Source organism: Cygnus atratus, chromosome 19 (assembly GCF_013377495.2).
Source record: "Cygnus atratus isolate AKBS03 ecotype Queensland, Australia chromosome 19, CAtr_DNAZoo_HiC_assembly, whole genome shotgun sequence".
Taxonomy (NCBI): Eukaryota; Metazoa; Chordata; class Aves; order Anseriformes; family Anatidae; genus Cygnus; species Cygnus atratus.
Window position 1 is genome coordinate 4,894,708 of NC_066380.1, and position 23,035 is coordinate 4,917,742.

The following is a 23,035-nucleotide window of genomic DNA, read 5'->3' on the forward strand; positions in this document are numbered from 1 at the left end:
CAGCTCTTGATTAAACCTCAGCTAATGTATTTGTATACTCGGTATCCTTTAATTGTGGTGTGGTGTAGAGTTGGATTTGACATAGCTGGGAGCATTTTGTAAATCGAGCAGTAAGTAAAGAGATAAGGAGATAAGCTGAGATAAGGAGATAAGCTGAGTAAGTTATGTTTAGTCTGGTGTGAGGTACAGGTGCGCTCTGGCTCTGTTTTGGGGAGGGGAAAAAATGGATGTGATGATTCACTCAACAGATGAGGGTGAATTTAAAAGGAAATACAGCATATTGCACAAAGGAGATGATAAAAATGTACTCACTATCCTCATGTACTAGGATCTATCTTCGTCCCTGCTTTCAAGTCCCTTGTGGTCCTACTGGAGCTGAGATATGTTTAAGCCTTTCTAAGAAAAGTGGTGGCTGAAGAAGATTTTTGGGTGTGGAAAGAGAGGTTTGAAAGTGGAAATCGGTACTGATAGAAAACAGACATTAAGGCTGAGTAGCAAAAACTGCAAAAGATTGACGATATGCTAACCCTCAGGGTTGTGGAGGCTTAGAGCAACGAGTGGGATGGCAAACTAAACTGCTCACAGATGTTGTGTCTAGAAGGTAGAGGTAAAGGGATTCTTTCTAGTTTGCCACCCCAACAGCACAAATCTGTGATTTTGAAGTGAGAGTAACAGTCAAGCTGACTTTTGTGACTTTTGTTTGTAGTCATGGAGATGAGTTCCACTGGGTTGATGTATACAAATGATTTGTTTGGCAGTTAGAATTGTCCAGGCAGTTAGAAATTGCTCTAAGTTGATTCAAAAACACTAAAAGAAAAGAGGAGACACGGTGTCCTGTTGTACTTGAAGGTTCGGGGACACTCTCAGAAAGTACAGGCAGATATCATCTTGGAGTCCGACATAATCTGCTGCACGCTGAGCACCAGCGGAGGAAATCTCATGGAGTATGCTTTTTGGCGGCAAGGACTTGATCCTTTCAGCTGTGTCATCGTGGATGAGGTCAGTAAAGATATTTAGACTTGCAGCTTGTTCCATGTTTAAAGTCTGCCTTGTTCTCTGCTTAGGTTACTTGAGACTGGCTGCTGTTCTAATATGTTCTGGGTTGACTGCCCCATCCCCACATTTTATCTGGTAACCAGCCTGTCCTGCCACGTAGCGCAGTGAGAAGAAAAAGTAACTACTAATTGCTTCTTTTGCTGACTTCTTTGGTGCCTTAATGGCAGACATCTTTTACTTAAAAATTGTGGCTGAAGTGGTGCTGTAGAGATGTTTACATGGTTGGGTTATATTTTTATGTTTGGAAAACTCTGCCTACTTAGTAATAAAAGAAAAGTCTGTTTAGAAGGATTTTTCCCTAATGAAAACTCCATTTATTTTTTTCTTTTTTTAGAAAACTTAATAAGCTTTCCAGGGTTAGTTCTGACTGTATTACAGGAAACTTACCATGCTTGCTTCCACTCTTTTTCTTACAACTTCTACTTTTTTGTCCTGTTTACGTATACAAAAGGCAGGGCAGTCCTGTGAGGTCGAAACGCTGATTCCACTGATTCATCGCTGTAATAAACTCGTCCTTGTTGGAGATCCCAGACAGCTCCCTCCTACTGTAAAATCAGTAGTAAGTGTTCAAACTTTTTTCTTACTATCTATTGGGTATTATATAAGAACAGTATGAAAAATATATAAAAGGGTAAAAGACAACTTTGGAGGCACATCACAGTATGTATCAAATTACAGCATTTTACACTGCCGAGTAATTCTTGTTTAGTCTGCTACGTGGAGACCGTATCAATGCTGCCTTCAGATGTTTGAGTAAAGCTAATGTATAAGTGTGGGCGCAACTTCCGTAGCTTACCTGGCATAGCTTCAAACTAATTTCATACACCAGTAAGAACAGCTACTACAACACAAACTTCAGTGCAGCTTAGTGCTTTGTGATGGATTTTGTTGCTGCAGGCTCTGTTATATCATTATGTGAGCTTCAGCCAGCATCACGTTCCTTAAGGAATGGAGGATGAACGCTACCTGTTTGTGTGGGGACTTCCTCACCCTACAGATGCCTTCTAAGGATGAAAACACAGAAACACTTTCTTGTATCCAACAGTAAGGAGGTGTTTTGAACATCTGGTAAAGAAAAGAGTTAAAGCAGACTGCCTTTTCTAGAAACACAAATTTTCTGGATGCTGAGTGCTTGTTTAGAGAGATCCCACCTGGAAGATCTTGCTTTTCATTATTGTTGCGCTTCAAATTTTAGTATGTTATGACTCAGAAATGAAAGTTCTTTTGCTGAAGACTACACTGACAAAATTCAGATTTATGCTGGCGATACCTAGCGAGTTAGTAAGACAAATAAACTGAAGTGCAAGTAATTTAATCAGTGATTTAGAACTTCAAAAGAAAATACCAAATGATTTCAAGTCCAGAAAGCAAATTCCTAGTGTTAGTTTGGGACCGAATTCCACAGAAATCACTTACGCTTTCTCTCTGGCAGAAAGCTCAAGATTATGGCTACGACCAGTCCTTGATGGCACGCCTGCACAGACACCTGGAAGAGCAAGTGCAGAAGAATGTTTTACGAAGTCTGCCAGTTGTGCAGCTGACTGTGCAGTACAGGATGCACCCTGACATCTGCCTTTTCCCATCCAATTATGTTTATGGAAGGGCTCTAAAGACAGACAAGTGAGTAGCGCTCTGTTCTGATTTCTGAGCAGGGGGGACTTCAGAGAAGGGTTTCAAATCGGGATTTTTTTTTTTTTTTAGTCTAAAAACTCTTGGGGTTGTGGGGGAAGTTGCTTAATGGAAGACAACCTGCGTTTTGTCTCTTAATGCTAGATACTTAAGTTAACTAGATCACTTACAACGGAGCATATTCCTTACTACACGGAGCTGATTTTTAGGTCTCAGTATATGCAGGTAACAGTGAAAATTAAGGACTCTGGATAAAAGCTGAAGGTTGCTGGTAATTTATACTGATAAGAAATAAATAATGTATCAGTTTTTAGGATTTTTTTGTGGTTACTTAGTGTTAAGATTGTTGTTTACAGAGCAACAGAAGAGAACAGATGTTCTTCAGACTGGCCATTCCAGCCCTATCTTGTTTTTGATGTAGGAGATGGTCGTGAGGAGCGAGACAATGAGTAAGTCCTGCAATCCACTCTACCAAATTTTAGATTTGCTGAGCATCAGTTAACTGCAGAAGCATTGTCTTCTTTCCTGTATTGTTCCCAATATGCATCAGGTAGCTAGAACTGCATTTTCAATTTGATTTAATTTATGGATTTTTTTTTTTTTTTTTTTTTTACTAAAAGCAGGTGTTAATTTTGATATGAAACTAGTTTTAATCCTGATTTGGCTGTCAGGATTCACTTGCATCTAGCAGACAGTCTCTGCTAACTCTAGTAACAGTTTGACTTTCTGATTATTTTTTTAAACAGTTGTTTGCTTTTCACGGCTGCATGCCTTGGTAAGGCCAGAAGATGGCATGCTCAGTCCTCCCCTTTGTATATTCTGTAAGACAAACAAAGCTGTATAGTTTTAAGGAAACATGAAACAGCCCTTCACTGCTAGCATTTCTCATTGTTAGTCCCTTGTCAGGGCCTGTTGGAAAGGTCTTTGAGCACATATATGAAGGGGGTTCCAAAAGTTCAAAATAGGGTCTTTGACTCACAATTCGCCTTCCAGTTGGGCTGAAGAGTCGAATTTGAAAGCTGTCAAACATAATTCTTTAATGTTTCCATTCTTTCTTGTCTAGGTCTTTTAGTAATCCCCAGGAAGTAAAGCTGGTGATAGAATTAATTAAAACAATTAAAGAAAAACGGAAGGATCTGGGTCTTCGTCGCATTGGAATAATTACCCCTTACAGCGCACAGAAGAAGAAAATTCAAGAAGAACTGGACAGAGTGTTTAAGAATAACAGGTAAAGAAACCATGAGGTTTCAAATGGGTCTTAGCTCTTGCCTGTTAGTTCTTTCTTCGTCCTCTTAATATCACAGCAAAAACTCTCAAACTTGTCTCTATACTGCCAAAATCGGAACTTGGTTAGGCCTTCAGACGGGGACGTTCCAAGCCTTTCCTCTTAAAACTGACATGGCCTTTTCTTAGTTACTGGTTGTATTTGTGCTTTCATTATATTGCTTTTTTGAGTAAAGCAGACTTTATATTTTCCTTGGTTCCAACCTATGGTTCCATGGTTCCAACCTGTGTGGAACCAAACAGCTTTTCAGCAAGGATCCTGGCCTCAGCAAAGCAAATTTTCCTTTATGTTCATACAGTAAATCTTTTCAAGTTTAGAATCAGAAACTTTGGTCTGGATAATTTTGACAGTTGATCATTCGGAATAGTTTAGGGCATTTGCGTCAGTGTGTTGCTTAAAAATCCAACTAACAATTTAACTGTTCGATATTTTTTTCTTCAACAGCCCAGGAGAAGTAGATACAGTGGATGCATTCCAGGGACGAGAGAAAGACTGCATCATAGTGACGTGTGTCCGGGCAAACAGCGCTAGAGGATCAATTGGGTATGACTTTTTTCAGTGCTTTGCAAGTCCCATATCTAATGACACTCTACATCTATATTGCCATTGTATTTTAAATATGATTAGTAGAAAAGTTATTAGAGAACAAGTCACTACAGCCAGAGGATTAGAAGTTACTGTAATGCGTGAATTGATGTTACTGGATTGGGATCTCCAAACAAAAGGGACATGGAAATTGCTAAGCATTGTTCTGCATTATATGCTGGTGAATTTGCATGTCTGTCTTAGCCTGTCACTGTTTTGTTGTGGCAGGATCGGTCTTGGGAACTTGTATCTGTAGTACTGCTGCAGTCTTTTTGTATCTTTTGTTCTATATTGTAACTTTCAGAATGCTGCTCTCTTAAAATTAAATCCTATTTTTTGTGACTGTCACTTTACTGATAATGTAGCATTCTGTCTGTAAAAGTACTGCTGCCTAGTTACATAGGCTGTTAGGAGTGTGATCAGAGCAGCTGCATCTTTGATTCACAGAGCAATGGGCTTGAGTTGAGATTTGCAGAAAGTTCTGATTCAAGCTTGCAGATTTGATCATTTATATAGGATTTTCCTATCTGAAATAGAAGGATCTAGATACCAAGTAAGCTGTTTATCCCCCAAACTGCTACAGCAGTTGTTAATTTAGTTTAAAAATGGCAGTAGAAATGTGCTTTCTTATAGTGCGTTAGCTTTTAAGTTAATCTATGCGACAGTTGTCCACATAAACAGAAGTCTTTGTTTTCGCACTAAGTTTTGCTAAGCCATTTAAGCTTTTCTGATAGTAATTTCCTAATTGTTAGATAGAGGGCTTGTAATTGTGCTGACCCATGCTGCTTTGGGAAGGAAAAGGACCCAAACTGTATAGTAAGCAATGATGCTTTTTGGAGATGTCTTAATCTAGTTGATTGAGTTTGGAAACTGAAGGCAGCTAGAATCTGCCAATGGTTTTGGCTGGCCTAGGACTTAACCTCTATCTGTTCTTTCAGAAGAAAACTTTCCAACTTACTGCCCTGAAGGTTTATGTAATAAAGCTTTGGCAATACAATGCCCTAGAAGCTGTACGTGCCGATGACTTGGACGTCTCTGTTACAAGGTCAGGTGTCATTGGCAAGGTGCAGTGGGAAAGTTTGCATCACCATTACTGATCAGCTTGTAGCTGAGCAAAGTATTTTGGTCTCCAAGGTTGCTAGTCCAGCATTAAATTTACTCTGAAGGTAACTTGCAAGAGTGCAGAAAACTCTCAAGAAATAACAAAGTTTTTGATTTTTTTCCTTTCCTGAGACAATCATCTTGTCATCTTTCAATTTTAAAAGCTTATAAGAATATTAAGTGTTCTTTTGAGACCATTTCTCCACCAGAAGACCTATAGAACTAAATCATCTCTGCTGCTGGATCCACTAATCTGCTCCTCTTCTTGCCTCTCTGTCCTTTTTCATGCCCTGGCCAAGTCCTCTGGGGTGGTTCTGGGACTTTTGCAGTCTTTGCTCAGGGGTTGTGAACTTGCTGAATGGCAGGTCTCAGTGCCTTGACCACAGTATCAGGTATTGATGTTGTACCTATTTAAATTAATTTGTACAAAAACTTGGGTTTGAATTGCAAACTTTGTTAGTATAGAATAAGCTGTGCATTTTGAGAGCTTTTTCATTAGAGAAGAAATGTTTCACAAACTGTTGGTGTTTCTTTTCTGAAAAATCCTGAAGATTTGTTGGGAGCTTAGGTAAACAAGCCATAAGAGGAATCAGTGTTTAGGAATACACTAAACATTTATCTGTTTAGGTTTTAGTACCTTGGTTGGTGGTCCCACAGAAACAGGCTAGGTACTCTGATAATCACAATATGAAAATTTTCTTCTGCAAGCAATGTACTTTTCAGATCTTGAAGCATGACAAAGCAAGTCTTCCTTCATGTTTTTCCAGTGCAGGTCACCTTTGAAATAAAATATTCAAGTCCAGTGTTCAGTATTTCAGCAAAAAAATTCCCATTAATCGTGCCAAATATTATTAATCTATTTCAGTTCAAGTCAAAAAGAAACTTAGTCTTGATTGGTGAAGTAAGGTTGATGTCTTCTGTACTTTGAGGAACATTTAAGGAAGCAGCAGTTGGCACTGGGTGGATTTGCACTAAGAAAGGAAACATTGATAGGAAGAGTTGGAAAGAACTGGAATTCCCTGCAAGGAATCAGAGTGGTTAAAGAATGAAAATGCAATTCAAGCAAAGCCCTGCATGTGAAGCAGGGACACTGCAATGGGATCTGGAAGTTGGCTATGAACTGTTTTCTCTGTAACTGCTTTTGTTACCTTCATTTCACTTAAGCTGAATATTATCTCTTTTCTTATAACTTACAAGTCTCTTTCAAGAAGTATTTTAGGAGCTTAATGTTGTTTTGTCTTTTAGGTTTCTGGCAAGTCTTCAGCGTCTGAATGTTACAATTACCCGAGCTAGATTCAGCCTCTTCATCCTTGGAAGACTGAAAACGCTCATGGTGGGTACAGTGTTAATCAGATGATCTTCTGTGATCTACCCATTTAGGTCAAGTCAGTTTTTGAGGTGTCTTCACTTGTACTTTTTGAAACAGATGTTTCTGGAAAAGAACTACATATTTGGTGGACTATAAAGGCCGAATGAAATGCACAAGGAGTGCTCTTGAATAGACTTGATATCTTACAGTACTTGATTTTTATTCTTTTTCTGAGTCAAGGGGTGTTAGCTACACCACTAGAGGGCATTAAAACCACGTTTCATGCTCTGAGGGAACTCTCTTGGCCTGCACAAATACAGAAACTGTCACTTAAAGGTTAGTTCACTGATTGCTGAAAGTACTTTCCTAGTGTTACAGCAGCCAGAGTTTTGCACAAGAAACTTTAGATCCTTCCATTCCGGAAGGAACATAAGTGATTTCCATTACGTTTTGGGTACCTTGATTAAAGGAGTTGTGCATCTTCTGACACCTCTGTCCATATGTGTTGATTTCCTTCTGATAAATATTTTCTTCTGGTGTGGGTGGGGTTGTCTTTTTCTCTCCTTTATTTTAAAGGAAAATAAAGACTGGAATGAGTTGATTCAGGATGCTCAGAGGAGAGGTGCTATTATCAAGACGTCAGACAAAAGCTACAAGAAAGATGCTGTTAAGATTCTGAAGCTCAAACCAACAGCACAGAAGTGGGGTGCTGGGCAGCCGCCCACCAAAGCAGAGGCAAAGAAGGCTCCTCCAGCACAGGCTTGTTCTTCCGGCAGCAAGAGGGGTGAGCTTGCAAACCCGAATGAGGTCAGCAGCCCACGGGAACTCACTGCTGGTCCCGGCCATGCAGCGCTGCAAGCAAGCAGAGGGCCTCAGCAGCTGCAGGGGGCTCAGGCTGCAGAGTCCAGGCGAGCCAGTGTCTCCTCACCGGTGGAGGTTGCAGCGCTCCCTGCTGATCAAGAGAAACCACGGGACCCAAGGCTGGCAAGTCTGGCCAGTAGGACTGAAACAAAAGGGAAGGAACAGGTCCCAAAAGACAGCAGTCGGTTAGCCCAGAGCAATCCAGGATCAACGTCACAACAGTGTTTGGACGTGACCTCAGCTTCCAGGGATCAGATTTCCAGAACAGAAACTTCTAAGAAGCCCCAGCAAACAATGGGACAATGTGACACGCCTTCAATGTTGCCTTATGCAGCTCAGCAGGAGGGTGACAGGAAAGCTCCTTTACCAAAAGACAATTCAAAAGCCATCAATGAAGGAGGTCAATGTAATAGCAGTAAGGGGAACAAAGACTGTCGTGCTTTAACGAGGAGAACATCAGAGCTGCCACCAGAGAACACAGACTCAAACAGTGCCAAGCGAAGAAAGACCTTTCACTGACTTCTAGTACCTTCAATAATGGCTCACTACTGAAAGTCTCTTCCCAAGTTTCTATCTAGCAAAGAATGTATTTTAAAATATTTGGTACAGCTCTGTTACAGTGATACTACTACTGTCAGTAGATCCATCTTTTTTCACATCCAGTCCCGAATTGTGAAGGGGACTTCGTACCTGACAGTTAATAGCTTTGAGCTGTTGAAGAGAGAAGTTGGGCAGCTGCATTGCTTGGAATGGCAGTGAATTTTGTCAGCTAGGAAGTTAAGGTTGTAAATGTTTAATGATGTATATTTGTACAGCATACAAAAATATTTTAAGATTTAACTTGGCAAATATATAGCCTCTTGTTTCCTTGTGCAAATGCATATTTCTTAGTGACGTAACTTTTTTTTATGAAGAACAGGAGCAAAGCAAAAAATAAGAAATAAAGATAAAACGAATGAAAAAAGTCCCCACACAAAAAAGGAAAAAAACAGCCAGAATTCTTTTTTCCCTTTTGCACTAGTAAGTCTAATTTATTTAATAGTGAAGAGTGAATGTTGAAAATGTGGTAACAGTGAGTCTTCCTCATGTTCCACTAGTGCCTCAGGGAAGACTGAAGGCAGATTTACATTGGTTGAATGGAGATAATTCTACTTATTTTGTATATTTTATTGCCTGTTTTTATAGGAACAGAAGAGCTTTCATTTATACAAATGTGCCTTGAGTTTTGCTCTCGCTGCTGCTCTGTCAGCTGGAATCCTTTTCTTCTTGTAGCGGCAGCACGAACTGCAGATTAAAGCCTATGAGGTTTGTTTGGGCCCAGTGAGTCCTTGTGATGAATAATCAACAGGACTGTGGAATCTTAGTCAAAGATCTAGTTAACACGTATTGATGATGACACTTGAGTTTCTTTGGATAGAGCTCTTGAAGATCTACACAGGTAAAAAGGGCAAGTGGTTTATTCTAGGTATTACTGTATTCTTTCCACAGTATTGATTTAAAAAAAATAAAACCAGTAAAATGGGGTGTGGGGGGGGAAAAAACTATTTTTAAGAAAGTCTTCCTCTCATCATTAACATTTCAAATAAAAGTGGAATTATTTCTCCTAAGAATGAAGTGTGTTTTTTTTCTTTTCTGGAATACAGCGCGTCTGTCCTAAGCAAGCGAACAGCAACGTTTCCTGTGTGCAGAGCTGTGCATGGAGAGGGTCTCGTGTGCTTCTGCCTCAGGATGTGGCACCAGGCTGCGTTAACACAAGTCGGGTGCATTGCATGCAAAGCCAGGCTGCTGCCTCCAGGCATTTGTGTCAAAATCCTGTGTGTTACGTGCCGGCAGTATCCTGCTGTCCCTTTCTAGCAGTGAGTCGAGAAGGGACAGTTGTACTGTGCCTGACTTTTGTGCTGAGGCCTGATGCTCTGAGACCTAGAAGGAAACCATCAATCTTACCTTTGCGCGTGAGCTCTGGTAAGTGAATCTTGCGCCTGAGAATAAAGACCTGTCACGTAATGGAAGCAGGTTCTGGTACGCCGATGTGCTGAAAAACATTTAAGCAGTATGTGAGGGTGGTTTTGGTTCTGTAGCGGCAGTGGCTTTCCCTCAGGGAATGAGCTGCCAGATTTTTCTGGCCAGAGTTTAAGCATAATCTTATTTATGTTTCTGTCCTGACACATTCATTGCAATGATGAGTGTTACCTTTGTTCTTTTATTTAACCCCCTCCAAAGCAATGTGTGTGGTCCAGTTCAGTGATAGGCAGGTGGCCTGACGAACAAAAAGCCACATAGCAGGTGGATGGTGATTGCTGCCAGTGTAACTTGTGTGCTTGATGTATCTGAGCCCAGAACAAATGTGCTTTACCAGCACCAACTGTGCTGTAGGTGTGTTGGGAGGCCTTAGTTGCTGTCTGTGTCCAGCTCATTGTGCTGGGTAATGCAGAGCATTTAAGATAATAGGGGAGAATTCTGGCCTTTGAGATGCCTGTGAAGTGAAATGGGGATGTGTGTGCAGTGCTCAGCTTTCGTTATTCACCATGGTGCAATCTTAATTGCTTCAATGAACCCTGACCTTCTCCTGTCAGCAGTATACGTGCCTCTAAAACTGCCGTGACTCTTCGTTGATGTTGGGCACCTTGTGCGAGAAGGAAGGCTGCCCGAACAAATCTGAGTGTCAGGAATCGGACACTGTCACTCCCACTTCACAGAATCCATCCCTAGGTGTTATCTCCCTTTATGTTAATAGGAATACTTTAAAACACTGTTGTCTTTGAAACCTTCTTGTCAGGGCCCTGTTGTCCTGCCTCCTATTTCTTAGCACGTTAAAAAGGCTGCTGTTCTGCAAGCTGCCGTAAGATCCCATAGCCTGCAAGCTGCCGTAAGATCCCATAGCTGTGGAAGCCACGTAGTCTGCCTTTGTGTAAGTAAAGCAAAGCTGCCAACAGCGTGAATGAGGAGATGCTTTTCTGGCCATTAAACAGACCTTGGTCAAGGGAATTTTCTCTGAGACCTTTCTTCTTGTTTTCTTTCTGCTTAAATAGTCTGTGTTTCAGAATGTGTTCTTCTGAGAACGGTACTTAGTACGTGCTGGAAGGAATTTTGTTTCAACATTTCATTTTTCTTGTATTGTGTGCACAGCAAGTAAATCATCTAACTTCATAATTCCTGTCTCTTTCCATAAATCGTCTTTGAGGCATGGTCAGGGGCTCAAATTTTTTTCTCATGTAATCCTAGATTTATTTGTCTGATGTAAGTTGTTGATCTTCCAGCAGTAGCTTAATCCTACTGTATCAGTCTGTATCATTACGGGTGTATTATGGAATAAAACGTTGGAGTGGTTTGCACTTAGAACGCTTTTCCCATATCACTCAGATTAGGTTTGTAGTTTTAATTAACTTTTTTTTTTAACCATCTTTTATATCCATAATGTGTTAAAAACAGGCAAACTCTAATTGAAAGCACATTTCTTAGGGATACAAATAAAATTTGTGTTGAGGAACAAACAGATCAGATAGTTTTTGATAACTTCTCTGCTGTTTCCATTGTGTGTTTAAAATACTTAGTAGTGATGGGCAGTCTGTAAGCTGTGAGTGTAGGTTGCTTTATTCATTAAATGTTATCTCAGAAGCAATGACAGAGGAGGTTGTTCAGTGATCGTTCTCTTTCACAGAGTAAAAGTTGGAAAAATGAGTAAAGAATATATTCAACGCAAGTTAATGGAAAGCAGTTTAATTGGAATTTGTGCCAAAAAAACTTTGGAAGAAATGTTCAAATTCTTACACAGAGGCTTTCGTTCTTCTTCTAAGCCTGGCATCTTAATTCTCAGTGCAAAACCAGTTCCCTGTGTGGTGCTATTGGTCACTGGTACCATTAAGAAGGGAAAATGTCTTGTAAGCACTAGGCTATTTTGTGATTTTTTTTTTTTTTAATTCTTTGGTTGTACATGAAGTAGGCTTTCCTGTAAAGGTTAGCATAACTTCGTTTATTCCTTTCTCTTTTAAAGTTTATTCCAATTATTTTCCATGCCACTGCTCCAAACCAGAGCCGTATCTCTAATGATAATATCCAAACAGGTACTTTCTTAAGAAGTTCTCCTTACCTAGGTTTCACTGTACGTGCAGTATGCTCTGGGTGCTGGCTCGGGGAAGGGTGGCTTTGCCAGTTACACCCGCAGAAGTCTGCCAGCCTGCCAGAGGAGCCGAGCGCTTGCAGAGGCGTTAACCTGCTCTGGGGAAAAACAGCTGGGAGGGTTTTGCTTCGCGGTGCGCTGGTGGCAGCAGCACCTATGCCTGAGTAATGCTGGGAGCTGGTGATCGCTCGCACTGGGGGTGGGAGTCACGGGAGCTGAGCGATGGTGCTGAGGGGGAGGCCTACGCAGCCCCGAGAACACCAGCATCTCTTCCCAGTCTCTTGTCTAAATTCACCCTTCCAGTGCTGATAATACTGGTGAGGTGATGAGGTGTCAGAGCGCTGGTTTGTAGATGGGCTGTGTGCAGAAACTAATTAGCAGCTGGGCACAGGGGGTGAAGGCACGGGGGCTGGGAGACTGAGTTGTGCCCTGCAAGGAGCTCAGCCTGTTCCTCGCACTGTGCTGTGTAAGGAAATAACTCCCCCTGCCATGGCAGTGCTGATCAGTGCATGCTCCTAGAGCGAGAAGGAATTGCAGAGACCAAACATACCGATGAGGGCAAACAACATTCTCAGTCCCAGGTGAGACTCAAATATAACATGGAAACCCCAGATGAGACTTTTTTTTTTTTTGCAGTTACTGAAGTGTGGTGAGATGTCATGGTTTACTTTACCATATAGACAGGAGAGACTGAAACAGCCAACGCCTGGAGGTGGGCTCTTTATTCACAGCCTATGGACTGTGGCAGCACCAAGGATAAGCAGAACTGTGGTCCTAGAAATGCGAGATGTTCCCTCTAGTCCACATGAATAAATGATGGATGAAATGGCTGCTGTATTGTAAATGGAATTTATAATGTTAACAATATAATACAGTCTCTTGCCACAACGGGTCCGTTCCCAAGTCGTATATTAGGTCTCCTTTCTTGTCTTTAAGATGCTTGGAAAGGAGCCCAACGCGTTATTCTTTAATACAAATAAATGTAAGCTAAGCAGTCTTGTACATTGAATATTGCTGACATGAGACCTTCCAGCCATACGTACCTGTCTGCTAAGGCCTCGACTAATTTGCCACTAACTCCCAGGCAAACAGTGATAGGAATGAAAACAAAGGTAGCTTGAGTACATTCAATACTGTGAAAGAGTAGAAAACTTGTTTTATCGCCCTGACAGGCTACACTGACGTGACTGTCCTGTTTTGTCTTGCTTGCACTGTTTTATCAAGCAAGATCTCCTTCCTTTGCTACAAAGGAGGTTTCCCTTCTCTGTAATCCCTGAAATAGCACAGAGCAGGGTCGGGATGGAGCTTTTGGAGCTTTGTAGTGCTGCTGGCCGGGAGAAAACATAGCACTGGGGAAAAAATCGATATTCTTAGGCTTTCCTCACACAATTCACCCTGCAGTGATGCTTGTTATGACACCTCGAGAATCAAAATGATAAAAGGAGCCTTTAGGACAGTCTGAAGCTCGTTTCTGCATCTCAAATCACTGTGCAATTTTTAGCCGGTTTCTGCATGACAGTGGCCAAACGCCACATCCCTGCCAGAAGGGCTGAGACGGTGGCCATGGAAAGCTCTTCGACTCCAGATCTGCTGTTACTTCTGGCAATAACACTCTTAATACTTCAATGCCTTTATTTACTTCTGAGGCTCTTCACAGAAGCCAATTATAGAATAAAAGTAGTTGGTGAGACCAGTAACTCCATCACCACTAACGGCATGCTGCTTTTGCTACTCTAGCCTGCACAAGGCCTACAACCCCTCTTACAGATGAGACGTCTGCTTCCCCGTCTTCAGCACAAACAAAACCAACCAACAACCACCATACCTGGTAAGTTCCAGCAGTCATTTTATTTCCCCCCCTCCTCCTTCTGTCTGCAGGTCACGGCACCTATAGGCTTCACACTTCATCTGGTGAGTGAGTAAATGTGCATAAAGCCAGGCTGCTGTTGACTTCTCCACAGCTGGGGCTGTGGACCCAGCTTGGCCACTGTGATCCCTCTCGCCAGGCGATTTTGGTTTGGAACACCTAGATCTGTCGGTACTCTAAATAGTTAAAAATCAGAGAAGAATTTGAGGTAAACAAGAAAAATCAAAAGCTCTTCTTGTACAGCTTGAAGAGGTCACCTTTTTGCAGACAGAAGTATAATTTTAAAACTTTTTCAAAGGAATCAAATGCTGGCTGCACACAGGCGACAGGATACACATGAAAACCTCTTAAAAGAGCGCAAGTGGCTTTTCTCGGAAAGAGAAGTACCCGTTGGTTAACCTTCCACTAGTGAAGTAGCAAGCTTGTTGGACAGCTTGTCCCATTTAGGACAACTTCCCCATTAATGCACAAATGTCTCTTAAAGAAGAACTTTAGGCTCTGCAGGTACTTGCTGTGCTGGTTTCTCTCAGTCTGATTTCAATAATGCTCCATTCTCCTTGTGCACGCACCTCGCTGCTAACTGATGGCTGCAGCTAAGGGGTTTTCAGCGCTGAAGCTTTCTGTAGCTTTATTTTCTTAAATACCAGGCTTAAGTCTGGTGTGAGATTATCTTTTCCTGTCTTGCAGTGATTTCTGTTAGGTGACTGCAAGTTGTTTAGCACATTTGGGCAGGTAATGCAGCATCCTGACACACAGCAAGCGGGGGTAGACCCACGCAGCAGCCGGGAGAGGAGCTCAGGAGGTTGACTGCCCTGGCTGGAACTTGCTCTTCTGCCTCTGCTCCTGCTCACAGGCTGAATGTCACTTAATTTCCTCTGGGAGATGAAGTCTGGAGCGTTTGTCCTTTGCAATTACTGTTTCAGAGGTCTGTGCTTCTGCACCAGTAGCAAGAGCCTAAGGATGGTATGGGTAGGGTGGAGGGTGGGCTTGTGTTTGGTTTCTCTTTTTTCCTGAACAGTTTTCAAGTGTCCTCTGGCAGAACTGCAGGAGGATTAGCACCACAGCTGTCCACTTCTGCTTGCAGTTACTAAACTATTCAGCAGGCTTTGGTTAAAGAGGTCCAGGACTGAACATTAGAGGTACTTGGGCTTCACGGGAAGGTAGCACCAACTTTGTGACTTGGTTAGGAAGCCAGTGATGTTTTATTGTAAAAGCAAACAAACCCCAAACCCAACCAAACACCACCCGATCAACCAAAGGAAAATCCCCCAAGGGCTAGTGTAATGGTATATCACCTACAGCAATCTCTCTCGGGCTGTTCCGAGCTTTGTTGTGCTCTCCTGTGGTTATTTTCTGTGGGAATTCGGTGCCGTTGCTCCTTGACACGTTCCCGCTTGCATCGCAATAAAAGTGTGCAATTGCAGGGAAGCTGCTGGGTGCAGAGCTTGTCTGGGATATAGCTTTATGAAGTAGTAAATTTTCTGTTGCTTAATCTAATTTGCTAGAGAAAAACACTAGTGCAGGGAGAGGAGAATGTGTGCTTCACCTTCCAGAAGTGCCATTAGAGATCTTGATCTTGTTACAGTCTGTTCTATGTTACTACTTGTACGAACGGTAGCGTATGAGGATTTTAAATATATCTCAGTAAGAAAGTACAAAGAAAGAGCAAGTGTCAATAGCAACAGACAGCAAATGACTGCATTAAAGGGAGGAAATGCTTGTGTCAGCCCACTCCCTCAGAAATCAAATCTCGGCAGGGTGAGTTTAACCCTCGCTTCTTTTGTGGTGGATTAAGTCCTGTGACCTTTCTCTGTGATGTTAAATGCTGAAGTCCTGGTCACTCAGAATAGGCCCCACATTTCTTCATGTTGATCTTTGATGTGCCGGTACCTGTCCTGCGCCTTCACTCCAGTTTTCTTCTGCTTCCTGTAAGAAAAATTCACTGCCTCCCTCTCAGGGGAGGTGGCTGTACGGTGGGGTGTGCAGCATCAGGCAGGACGATGCTGCGGGCTCTTGGACTTGCAAAACTTGGTCTGTTCCCAGTGCCAGCCACAAGTGATGAGTATGAGCTGTAGGAACAGGACAACAGAGCACTGACACAGAACAGACAGCTTGAGAGAACTTATTGGAGAAGCACTCGAGCAAGGACACCAGACCTGGAAATGCCAGGGGGGCTCCACCTGGACTGCATGGGGCTCCTGGGCTGGCTCAGGGGGCAGGAGGGCTGGATCTAGCTGGTGCACTCCTCCGCTCAACCGGCTCCTGACTTGGTAAGGCTTTGGCTATGACAAAATTAAATTTCTTGTGTTGATGATGCTTCTGTTGTTCTGACAGAGTTCCCTTATTTCTTGTCTCGGGTTTCTCCTGCCTTCTTTTACATGCTTGACTGCATTTGCTTCCTCCGATAGCAGCACGTTTACGAGTCTTAAATGAGCTGATTCTCTCTGAGCTCTACACTGAAGTCCCTGGCTGTGGCTGGTTGAAGATATTGAAATAAACAGCTTTTTCTGCAGCATGGCACCTGCTCTGTGGGGTGATGCACCGGAGTTGGACAGCTGAGATCCCCCCCCGGAGAATTATCCCTGGCCTCTCCAGCCTTCTGCTGCAGGCTCATTTGGAAATGGCATTTCAGCACAAGACCGGCGCTTAATATATCATTCAGGCTCTGTTCATTGTCTACAGATAGTAGTGTAACCTAAGTTCAGCAAAGTAATTAGGAGAAATAATTAATGGCTCTCAGTGATAAAGCAAGCCCTCTCTCCCTCCCTTCTCCCTCACCATGTGGTGCACCTTGGTAGTGGCTCAGAAAACACAAGAGGACGTTACGAATCAAAAAATGAGTCTTTACCTGTAATTAACTGTGCACACAAAAAGGAAAACGGGGTGATCAAGCAGCGGTTGATAGTTGCTTTACTGTAGGAGAATACACCATAATCAAATGCTCATGGCAAAACGTCCCTTTAAGTTGTGTTTTTTTTTTATAACATTTAATCCAAAGAAAAATAAGTCTCTACCAAAAAAAAAAAAGTATTTAAACCGTACACTATACGGAGATGTGTGGATAAGACACTGCATTCCTCACATACCATATGCCTAATGGCCCCCTATGTTCTCCTTAAGTGCAAGAAAACAAAACCCGTCAATGAAATACAAAATCAATGCAGCAACTGGAGCTGTAGGGAACAGCATGTGGATGGCCTGGCCGCCAGTGGGATGTGAGACTATGCAGCAAGGATGGACCAGAGCCCCCTCTGCCCTCCCTCCCTCTTGTGTGGTGAGGCTCTGGTGGTACCATGACAGGCTCTTTCAAAATAGGACACTAAAAGAGGGTTTTTAAAAAAAAGGAACAGAAAAAACACCCCAGCCTATACCAAAGTAAATAAATTAATCGTAAAAAAAAATCCCTTGGGTCGCGGCACTGTTTCACCAGGGCCCTGGTGGCCCCTGGTTGCCCTGTGCAGAGCAGGGAAGGAGCATCGCTGCGCGGGAGGAAGGATGAGCCACGGGTCCCTGCGGGGCCGTGGCACTGGTGTGCACTGGTGTGCACTGGTGCAGTCCCTTCACCGCTGCTCGGCAGTCGGCACGGTGCTGCGGCTGCCCCGGCCACGGCCGGGATGGTTTCGCGGGTAGGAGTCGGCCCCTGGTTTTCTGCGTACCTCTCTGCTTGGAAAGTGGACCGAAAGACGTTGTGCAAGTCCTAGCGTGAAGGAAGGCGGAGGAGCCGGTGGGGAGAGCCACCCATTACCTCAGGCTCCCCGGGTCCCTCGGGTGATGTGCCTCGGCTGGGCTCCCTCCTCCCAGGCCTCAGAGGTCCACGAAGCCGCACAGCTGGAGGACGAGCACGCCGAGGAGGACGGTGCCAAGGCTGGCGCGCGCGCTGGGGGCACCGTCGCAGTCCTTTTTGTCAACTTCGCACCGCGATTGCTGGCACAGGACCCCCTTGAAGCCTACAGGGCAGACGCAGCGCTGGTTCTGGTAGCAGGTGCCGCCGTTCTGGCAGAGCAGGAGTTCCTCATCACAGACATTGGCTATGGGACGGGAGGGAGGGAAGGTGAGGGGAGTTAGCCTGCGGCGTCTTAAACCCCTCGACTGCAGCAGAAACTAGAAAGCTTTTTGGCTTCCTTCTCTGGCTCCCAGGGGTTAAATTATCCAACCCTCACAGGGCCAGATCAGTCCCAAGGCTGCAGGAACAGAGTGAGGCCTGCAGACTTCAAAGCTTTTGGGATTTGGGAGGAATGATTGGAGTCTGCTCACCCCACAGCCTGAGCATCACAGGGCAGCCGAGCAGGTGGTGCTGGAGATCCCCCCTGCGTCTGGGCCCACTTCCCGCTGACCCCGGCTTGGTATGGATGCCCGTGGTGCTGTCGGGGTACTTACGGAAGCAGCCCTGCCTCCAGTAGTAGTTGGGCAGGCAGTCGTCGCACTTGGGCCCCGTGGCACCTTCTTTGCATTCACAGTAGCCGGTCTCGTTGCAGCGGTCGTGCAGGGAGCCGATCTGGTTGCAGTTACATTCTGGCCAAAGACAGCGCCGTCAGGCCTTGTCCTGCCCGCGGGCTTTGTGCCCGCTGATCCCTCCCCTTGGAGGTGCTGGGGACTTTGGGAGAGCCTGGCTATGTGCTACAGGAGGGCCCTGGGAGAGCCTGCATGGCCCAGGGGCTAGGAGGGTATGGCTGCATGAGGGGGGGTCCAACAGCACAAACACAGGTACGAAAACCACTCCCACCCAGAGCTGAGCAACTCCTGCTACAGCAATGCATCTGAATCCAGTTAGAAAATGCTATTTGGGCTTTGTTGTCAGGAAATTGATGGCGTGGCATGCTGCTGAGGCTCTAATGGCTGCTGTTATCTGGGAGCACCCAGGTGGATGCATCGCCCCCTGAACCGAAGCCCACCCCACAGCATGAGGCCGCTCGAGCGCTCACCTATGCATACATTCTCGTCGTCCAGCTCCGCCGAGCTGTTGCGGTAGAAGCCCAGGCGGCAGTGCTGGCAGTGCTGGCCCCGCGTGTTGTGCTTACAGCTCACGCAGGTCACCACGTTGAGGAAGTCGATGTAGCTGCAGCGGTTGGAGTGGCCGTAGCACTCGCAGTCTGCGGGGAGGAGGAGAGAGCTGGGCCCAGGGCATCCCTCCCTCGCGGGCGAGGTGAGGAGCCGTGGGCTCTGGAGGAGCCTTCTGCTCCAGCAAAAGGCAAAGGTCACTGCCTACATGGGGCTGTGTGGGCTGTGTGCGCGCACTGGGGGCTGTATTTTGCTGCTGCAGGGGGGTGTTGGGCTGGGGACCCTTGCTCAGAGTGGGGCCAGGGTGGTCTGTCCCTGCAGGGGTACGGACAGGTGGGAGCTGGCCCCAGGACACAGTTTCTTCAAGGAAATGCATAATCACAGCAGCAGCCAGTGGGCTGTGGAGTGGTGTCAGGTGTTAATTAAAGAGATGCCTCGTTAATGAGCAGAGCCCAGCTTGGTGCCTGGAAGGAGAAGGGAGAGGTGCAGGGCTGGGGCTTTGATAGAGCTGGAGCACTGTGCTGCGGCAGCCTGGCCTGGCTCGGTACGGCATGGTACGGCACGGCCTGGCCTGGCCATGGCAAGGAGGAGCTGGGCAGGCAGAGCACTGGGAAGGCCCTGGACAAGGCTGCATTGGAGCTGAAGCTGCTACGTGCTCAGGTAAACCCTGGCTGCCTCTCTGGCCTTTTCCTCCTGTGTCCCTTCTGCGTCATCCTTGCCGTAGTACCTCCCCAATCAATGTCTGTTGTGAAGTATGGTGACTCTCAGCTGTGGCTGAGCGTGTTAGGGCTTAAAATGAATGTATGCAAGGAAGCGTGGCTTGTGTGGGGTTCTGCAAAGGGTGGTGGGCCAGTGCATGAGGGGGTGGCCAGGGCTGCCTGGCACAGCACAGGGGCGCTATCAGTGAGCAGAGCATTGCTCCTGTTCCCAGAATGCAGGGCTGACCTCTCTCAGCTGCAGGCGTGTGCTGGAAAACAACCACCCAGGTTTAATTTCTAGCCAGAGGAATTTGATTACTTGCTTCTTGTGTTTGCTTTCTATTACTCTGAATCGGGATGACGAGCACCTTGCTGCGCTGGCAGTGTGAGGTTCAGGATGATGGATCTTTCTGGGAGTTTAAAAGGACAAAGCAGGAGGAGAGGAGGGATGCTAGCTGCCCTGTGGCACTGCCATCCTGCTCAGGAGGTGTCCCAGCCAGCTGGCAGGGGACATCGTGAGCAGTTGTCAGCCAGTGTCAGGCAGGTCTGAGCTTCCCCGGCCATTGGGAGGCAGAGGCAGGCTCAGAGCTGGGGTTTCTGTCCAGGCTCTTGCATTAAACATTCACGGATGGCAGAGGAATGGGAGGGAAGGACGTGGGCTGGCATGCACAGAGGACTGGAGGAGGAGATTTGTGTCAATGAAATGAAGACAGAAAGATGGAGTAGGGCAGAGGTTTCCCCATGGTTCGCAGCTGCCTGAGGAGGAGTTGAGATGGTAGTAATCCTGACCCCCTGTGAAACAGCTACCGTTTGACAATATCCAACAAATTTCATCTCAAATACTTCTGGCTGCTGCAGTTCCCAAGCATCATTCTGCCCTAGGGATGTACTCTTACATACAGCTATCCCGTGACTCGTATAGGCAAACCCTCCTCATCTTCTGTGTGCCTGTGGCTGCTGCACCACATCGCTCTCGCAAGGACTGGGAGCCCCGGAGCACCGCGCTCCTTCCCCTTACCTTTATATGTTTCGATAGGAGCCACTGGGCCAGAGTCTGGTTTGAGCCGGATGAGTTTGGAGATGTTTGAGGGTGCTTAAGAAAAATCAGAGACAGGCTTTTTCTCTCTGCTTAGCACCACTTCGCGTCCCACACTACTGCGAGCATCTCTGGTACGAGAACAATGACGAGCCAAGCCAAGAACACCGCTCTGGCAGCGCTGCAAGCTATTTCTGCACCAGACAGCTGGTAGCTGCTAAATTTCTCCTCTTCTTCTCCCCTCCCCGAAGTTTGATGCATGAGAAATTCCATGCACAGTGATATTGCAACGCTCAGAGCCGGGTGCCGGGCAGAGGAGCCATCCACACATCCCCCCTACACAGCTACCAGCTGTGGCCTTGGTTTGATGGGGGCCAGGCCAACTGGCCCCCCAAAAGCTGCTAGGAGCACAGCTATGAGCTCAAACGCTACAAGTGTAGGCATGGTTTGAGGAGGGGACCCACAGGGCCCATGCTGCTCCAGCCCGCTTGCCCACACCAGCACCTACCTGGCTTCTTCTTGTGCTTCTTGCCTGCAGTGTGCGCTGTGCGCCCTGCTTTGCTCTTCGGGGCCACTACATGAGACGATACAACAAATCTGAGTGCTGTGATGGGGGTAGAGCCCCCAGAGTCCACCGAGCTGGGCTGGGTGGTGGCTAATCTACCAGGAGAAGTGGCTGCCCCTGGCCGGGATGGTGCCTGTGCGAGCCCTTTGCTGCATGGTACAAGGCAGCAGGGAATTACAGCAGCGCAGGCGTTAAAGGTCATTGCTTCTGGACAATGGAGTTTTGGTGCTTGAGGATTTTGTGCTGTTGTCACTGTGAGGCTGCTGTGGGGTTGGGGCCTCCTCAGCTCTCTTTGGGTCCCCCCAGCTCCACGGCAGACTGTCCTGCCCATCCCCATCTGCCAGCCCCAAAAATGTCTCCAGTAAGATCTCGGTGGGATGAGGAGAACGGAGCTGGGCCAGACCCTCTGAGGAGGAGAACGGATTGTACGATGCTGGGAGATGCTGAGGATGGGCGTGTTGTCCAGGCCGATGGGCACTGAGGGAGAAACCTGTCATGCTCCTTTCTTGGGAAAGGGCCACGGCCTTACCTTGAATGTTCTTGGGAGGCTCTGGTGGCTTCAGCTTAGGTCCGAGGGCTGCTGCATTTGTTGGGCCCTGAACTGCTTAAGGGGGCGTTAGGTAGAAAGAACACCAGATTTAATACAGATCCTGCACTCGCTTGCTTAAAAAGGTGACAAAGGGACCAGAAGTTCTAGGCAGGTTTCTAGGGCGGGTTGGGGAGCTGTGTGTGGTTGCAGATGCATTGAGGCGGGGATGAGAGACAAGTCTCCTGGAAATTAGAACCCTCTAGTATGAAGAGAGATGGAGAAACTACTCCTAAGGGGAGGGCATAGGAGCTGCTGGGAAGGTGAGTGTTGGCATGTGGTTCTTATATTACATGAGTGTGGAGAGATGCTAAATCTGTGGACCACTGTCAAGACTCAGAAGTCCCCCTTGTTCAGCACAGAGCGTCAGCGTTACCTGGCATTGATGCATGTGGGGCAGACCCATCTCTCATTACTATACGAAACATAATTTTGTCTCTCTGTGAGGTTAGAGAGGTCCAAAAGCACAGCAGTTCCAAAGAGCCTGAATTCCAGCACTTTGTGCCCCCGAGTTGAGTATTTCCAGATGTCCTGGGCCCAGCTTCAGTTGTTCTGTACTGGAAGGGTTGCTACTGTCCTTGGGGGAGCTAGCTACAGGCACCTCAGCTGGAAAAAGGGGGCTGAGCACCAACAGGCAACTGCCAAAGCATGCCAGTGGGAACCCTGAGGAGGAGAAGCTTCAGCCTCAACAGTCAGCACGAAGCCTCCCAAGGCTTCCACCGGGAGCTTTGTAGCTCGCCTTTGGTAGACACGTGGGAGATGTGAAGCAAGGAAATCTGTAAGAAGGCATCTATGCTGTACAGGACACAAGCCTATCTGTTTACAAAGTTGTTCTGCTCTACAAACAGACTCTGGTCTCGGGAGACAACAGGATTTCCATGATTCTCTCTGTTCACCCCAGCAGCAAGCTGAGAACAATCTTCTGTACCACTTATCGTCCTCATCTTTCATGTATGCGACTAAACCCTGAGGCTCAATCCAGCCTCACCAGATTACCAGCTGCGTGGAGGGCACAGACAAACCCTGAGCTTCTCCCAGGCAGGAGGAGGAGAGAGACGCATGGAAAGTAGAGATGTGGAGCTAGGAGCTAAAGCATTTGCTGGGTGTTGGGCCACTTGCCAGCAGGACCCAGCTCAACCACGCGTCTCCTACCTTCTGATGCTGTGCCAGCCTTGGCCGGGGGAAAGCCCACTTGCAGTGGGGCAGCCGCTGACAAGCTGGTGTAGTCTTGTAGCAATCAAAGAGGAAAGCTGTGTTAGGAGGTGTGTTGGAGGAGCTGGAAACCAGCGAGGAGCTTGGCATCTCTCTGATGGAGAGCCAGAGCTCTGGGGGACAAAACTCA

The 23,035-nt window shown here is 46.0% G+C and overlaps 2 protein-coding genes across 6 annotated transcripts in view; one reads left to right on the forward strand and one right to left on the reverse strand.

Moving 5' to 3' along the window:
- Positions 1 to 9,588, forward strand: part of SETX (senataxin) — a 28,152-nt gene extending 18,564 nt beyond the window's left edge. Inside the window, exons 19-27 of one of the 2 annotated variants that reach the window (XR_007709009.1) lie at positions 850 to 999; positions 1,508 to 1,615; positions 2,489 to 2,676; positions 3,042 to 3,134; positions 3,749 to 3,913; positions 4,415 to 4,513; positions 6,902 to 6,989; positions 7,542 to 9,264; positions 9,470 to 9,588. Coding sequence is in view for 1 of the 2 variants with exons in the window: in XM_035555202.2 (XP_035411095.1) it covers positions 850 to 999; positions 1,508 to 1,615; positions 2,489 to 2,676; positions 3,042 to 3,134; positions 3,749 to 3,913; positions 4,415 to 4,513; positions 6,902 to 6,989; positions 7,542 to 8,345 (1,695 nt within the window). In the remaining variant the exon portion in view is untranslated. Of the gene's footprint in view, positions 1 to 849; positions 1,000 to 1,507; positions 1,616 to 2,488; positions 2,677 to 3,041; positions 3,135 to 3,748; positions 3,914 to 4,414; positions 4,514 to 6,901; positions 6,990 to 7,541; positions 9,426 to 9,469 lie in introns of those variants that run through there. The other variant, XM_035555202.2, reaches the window with a different exon arrangement.
- A 7,110-nt stretch (positions 9,589 to 16,698) lies between these two features.
- The window catches only part of NTNG2 (netrin G2), a 46,441-nt gene continuing 40,104 nt past the window's right edge, over positions 16,699 to 23,035 (reverse strand). For 2 of the 4 annotated variants that reach the window (XM_035555341.2, XM_035555342.2), the window contains 3 exons: positions 18,733 to 18,900; positions 18,188 to 18,322; positions 16,728 to 17,838 (listed from right to left, as the gene is read on the reverse strand). In XM_035555341.2, the coding sequence (XP_035411234.1) occupies positions 17,615 to 17,838; positions 18,188 to 18,322; positions 18,733 to 18,900 (527 nt within the window). In that variant the 3' untranslated portion in view covers positions 16,728 to 17,614. Of the gene's footprint in view, positions 17,839 to 18,187; positions 18,323 to 18,732; positions 18,901 to 20,524; positions 20,600 to 21,050; positions 21,117 to 23,035 lie in introns of all 4 variants that reach the window. The other 2 variants (XM_050714649.1, XM_035555343.2) reach the window with 2 other exon arrangements.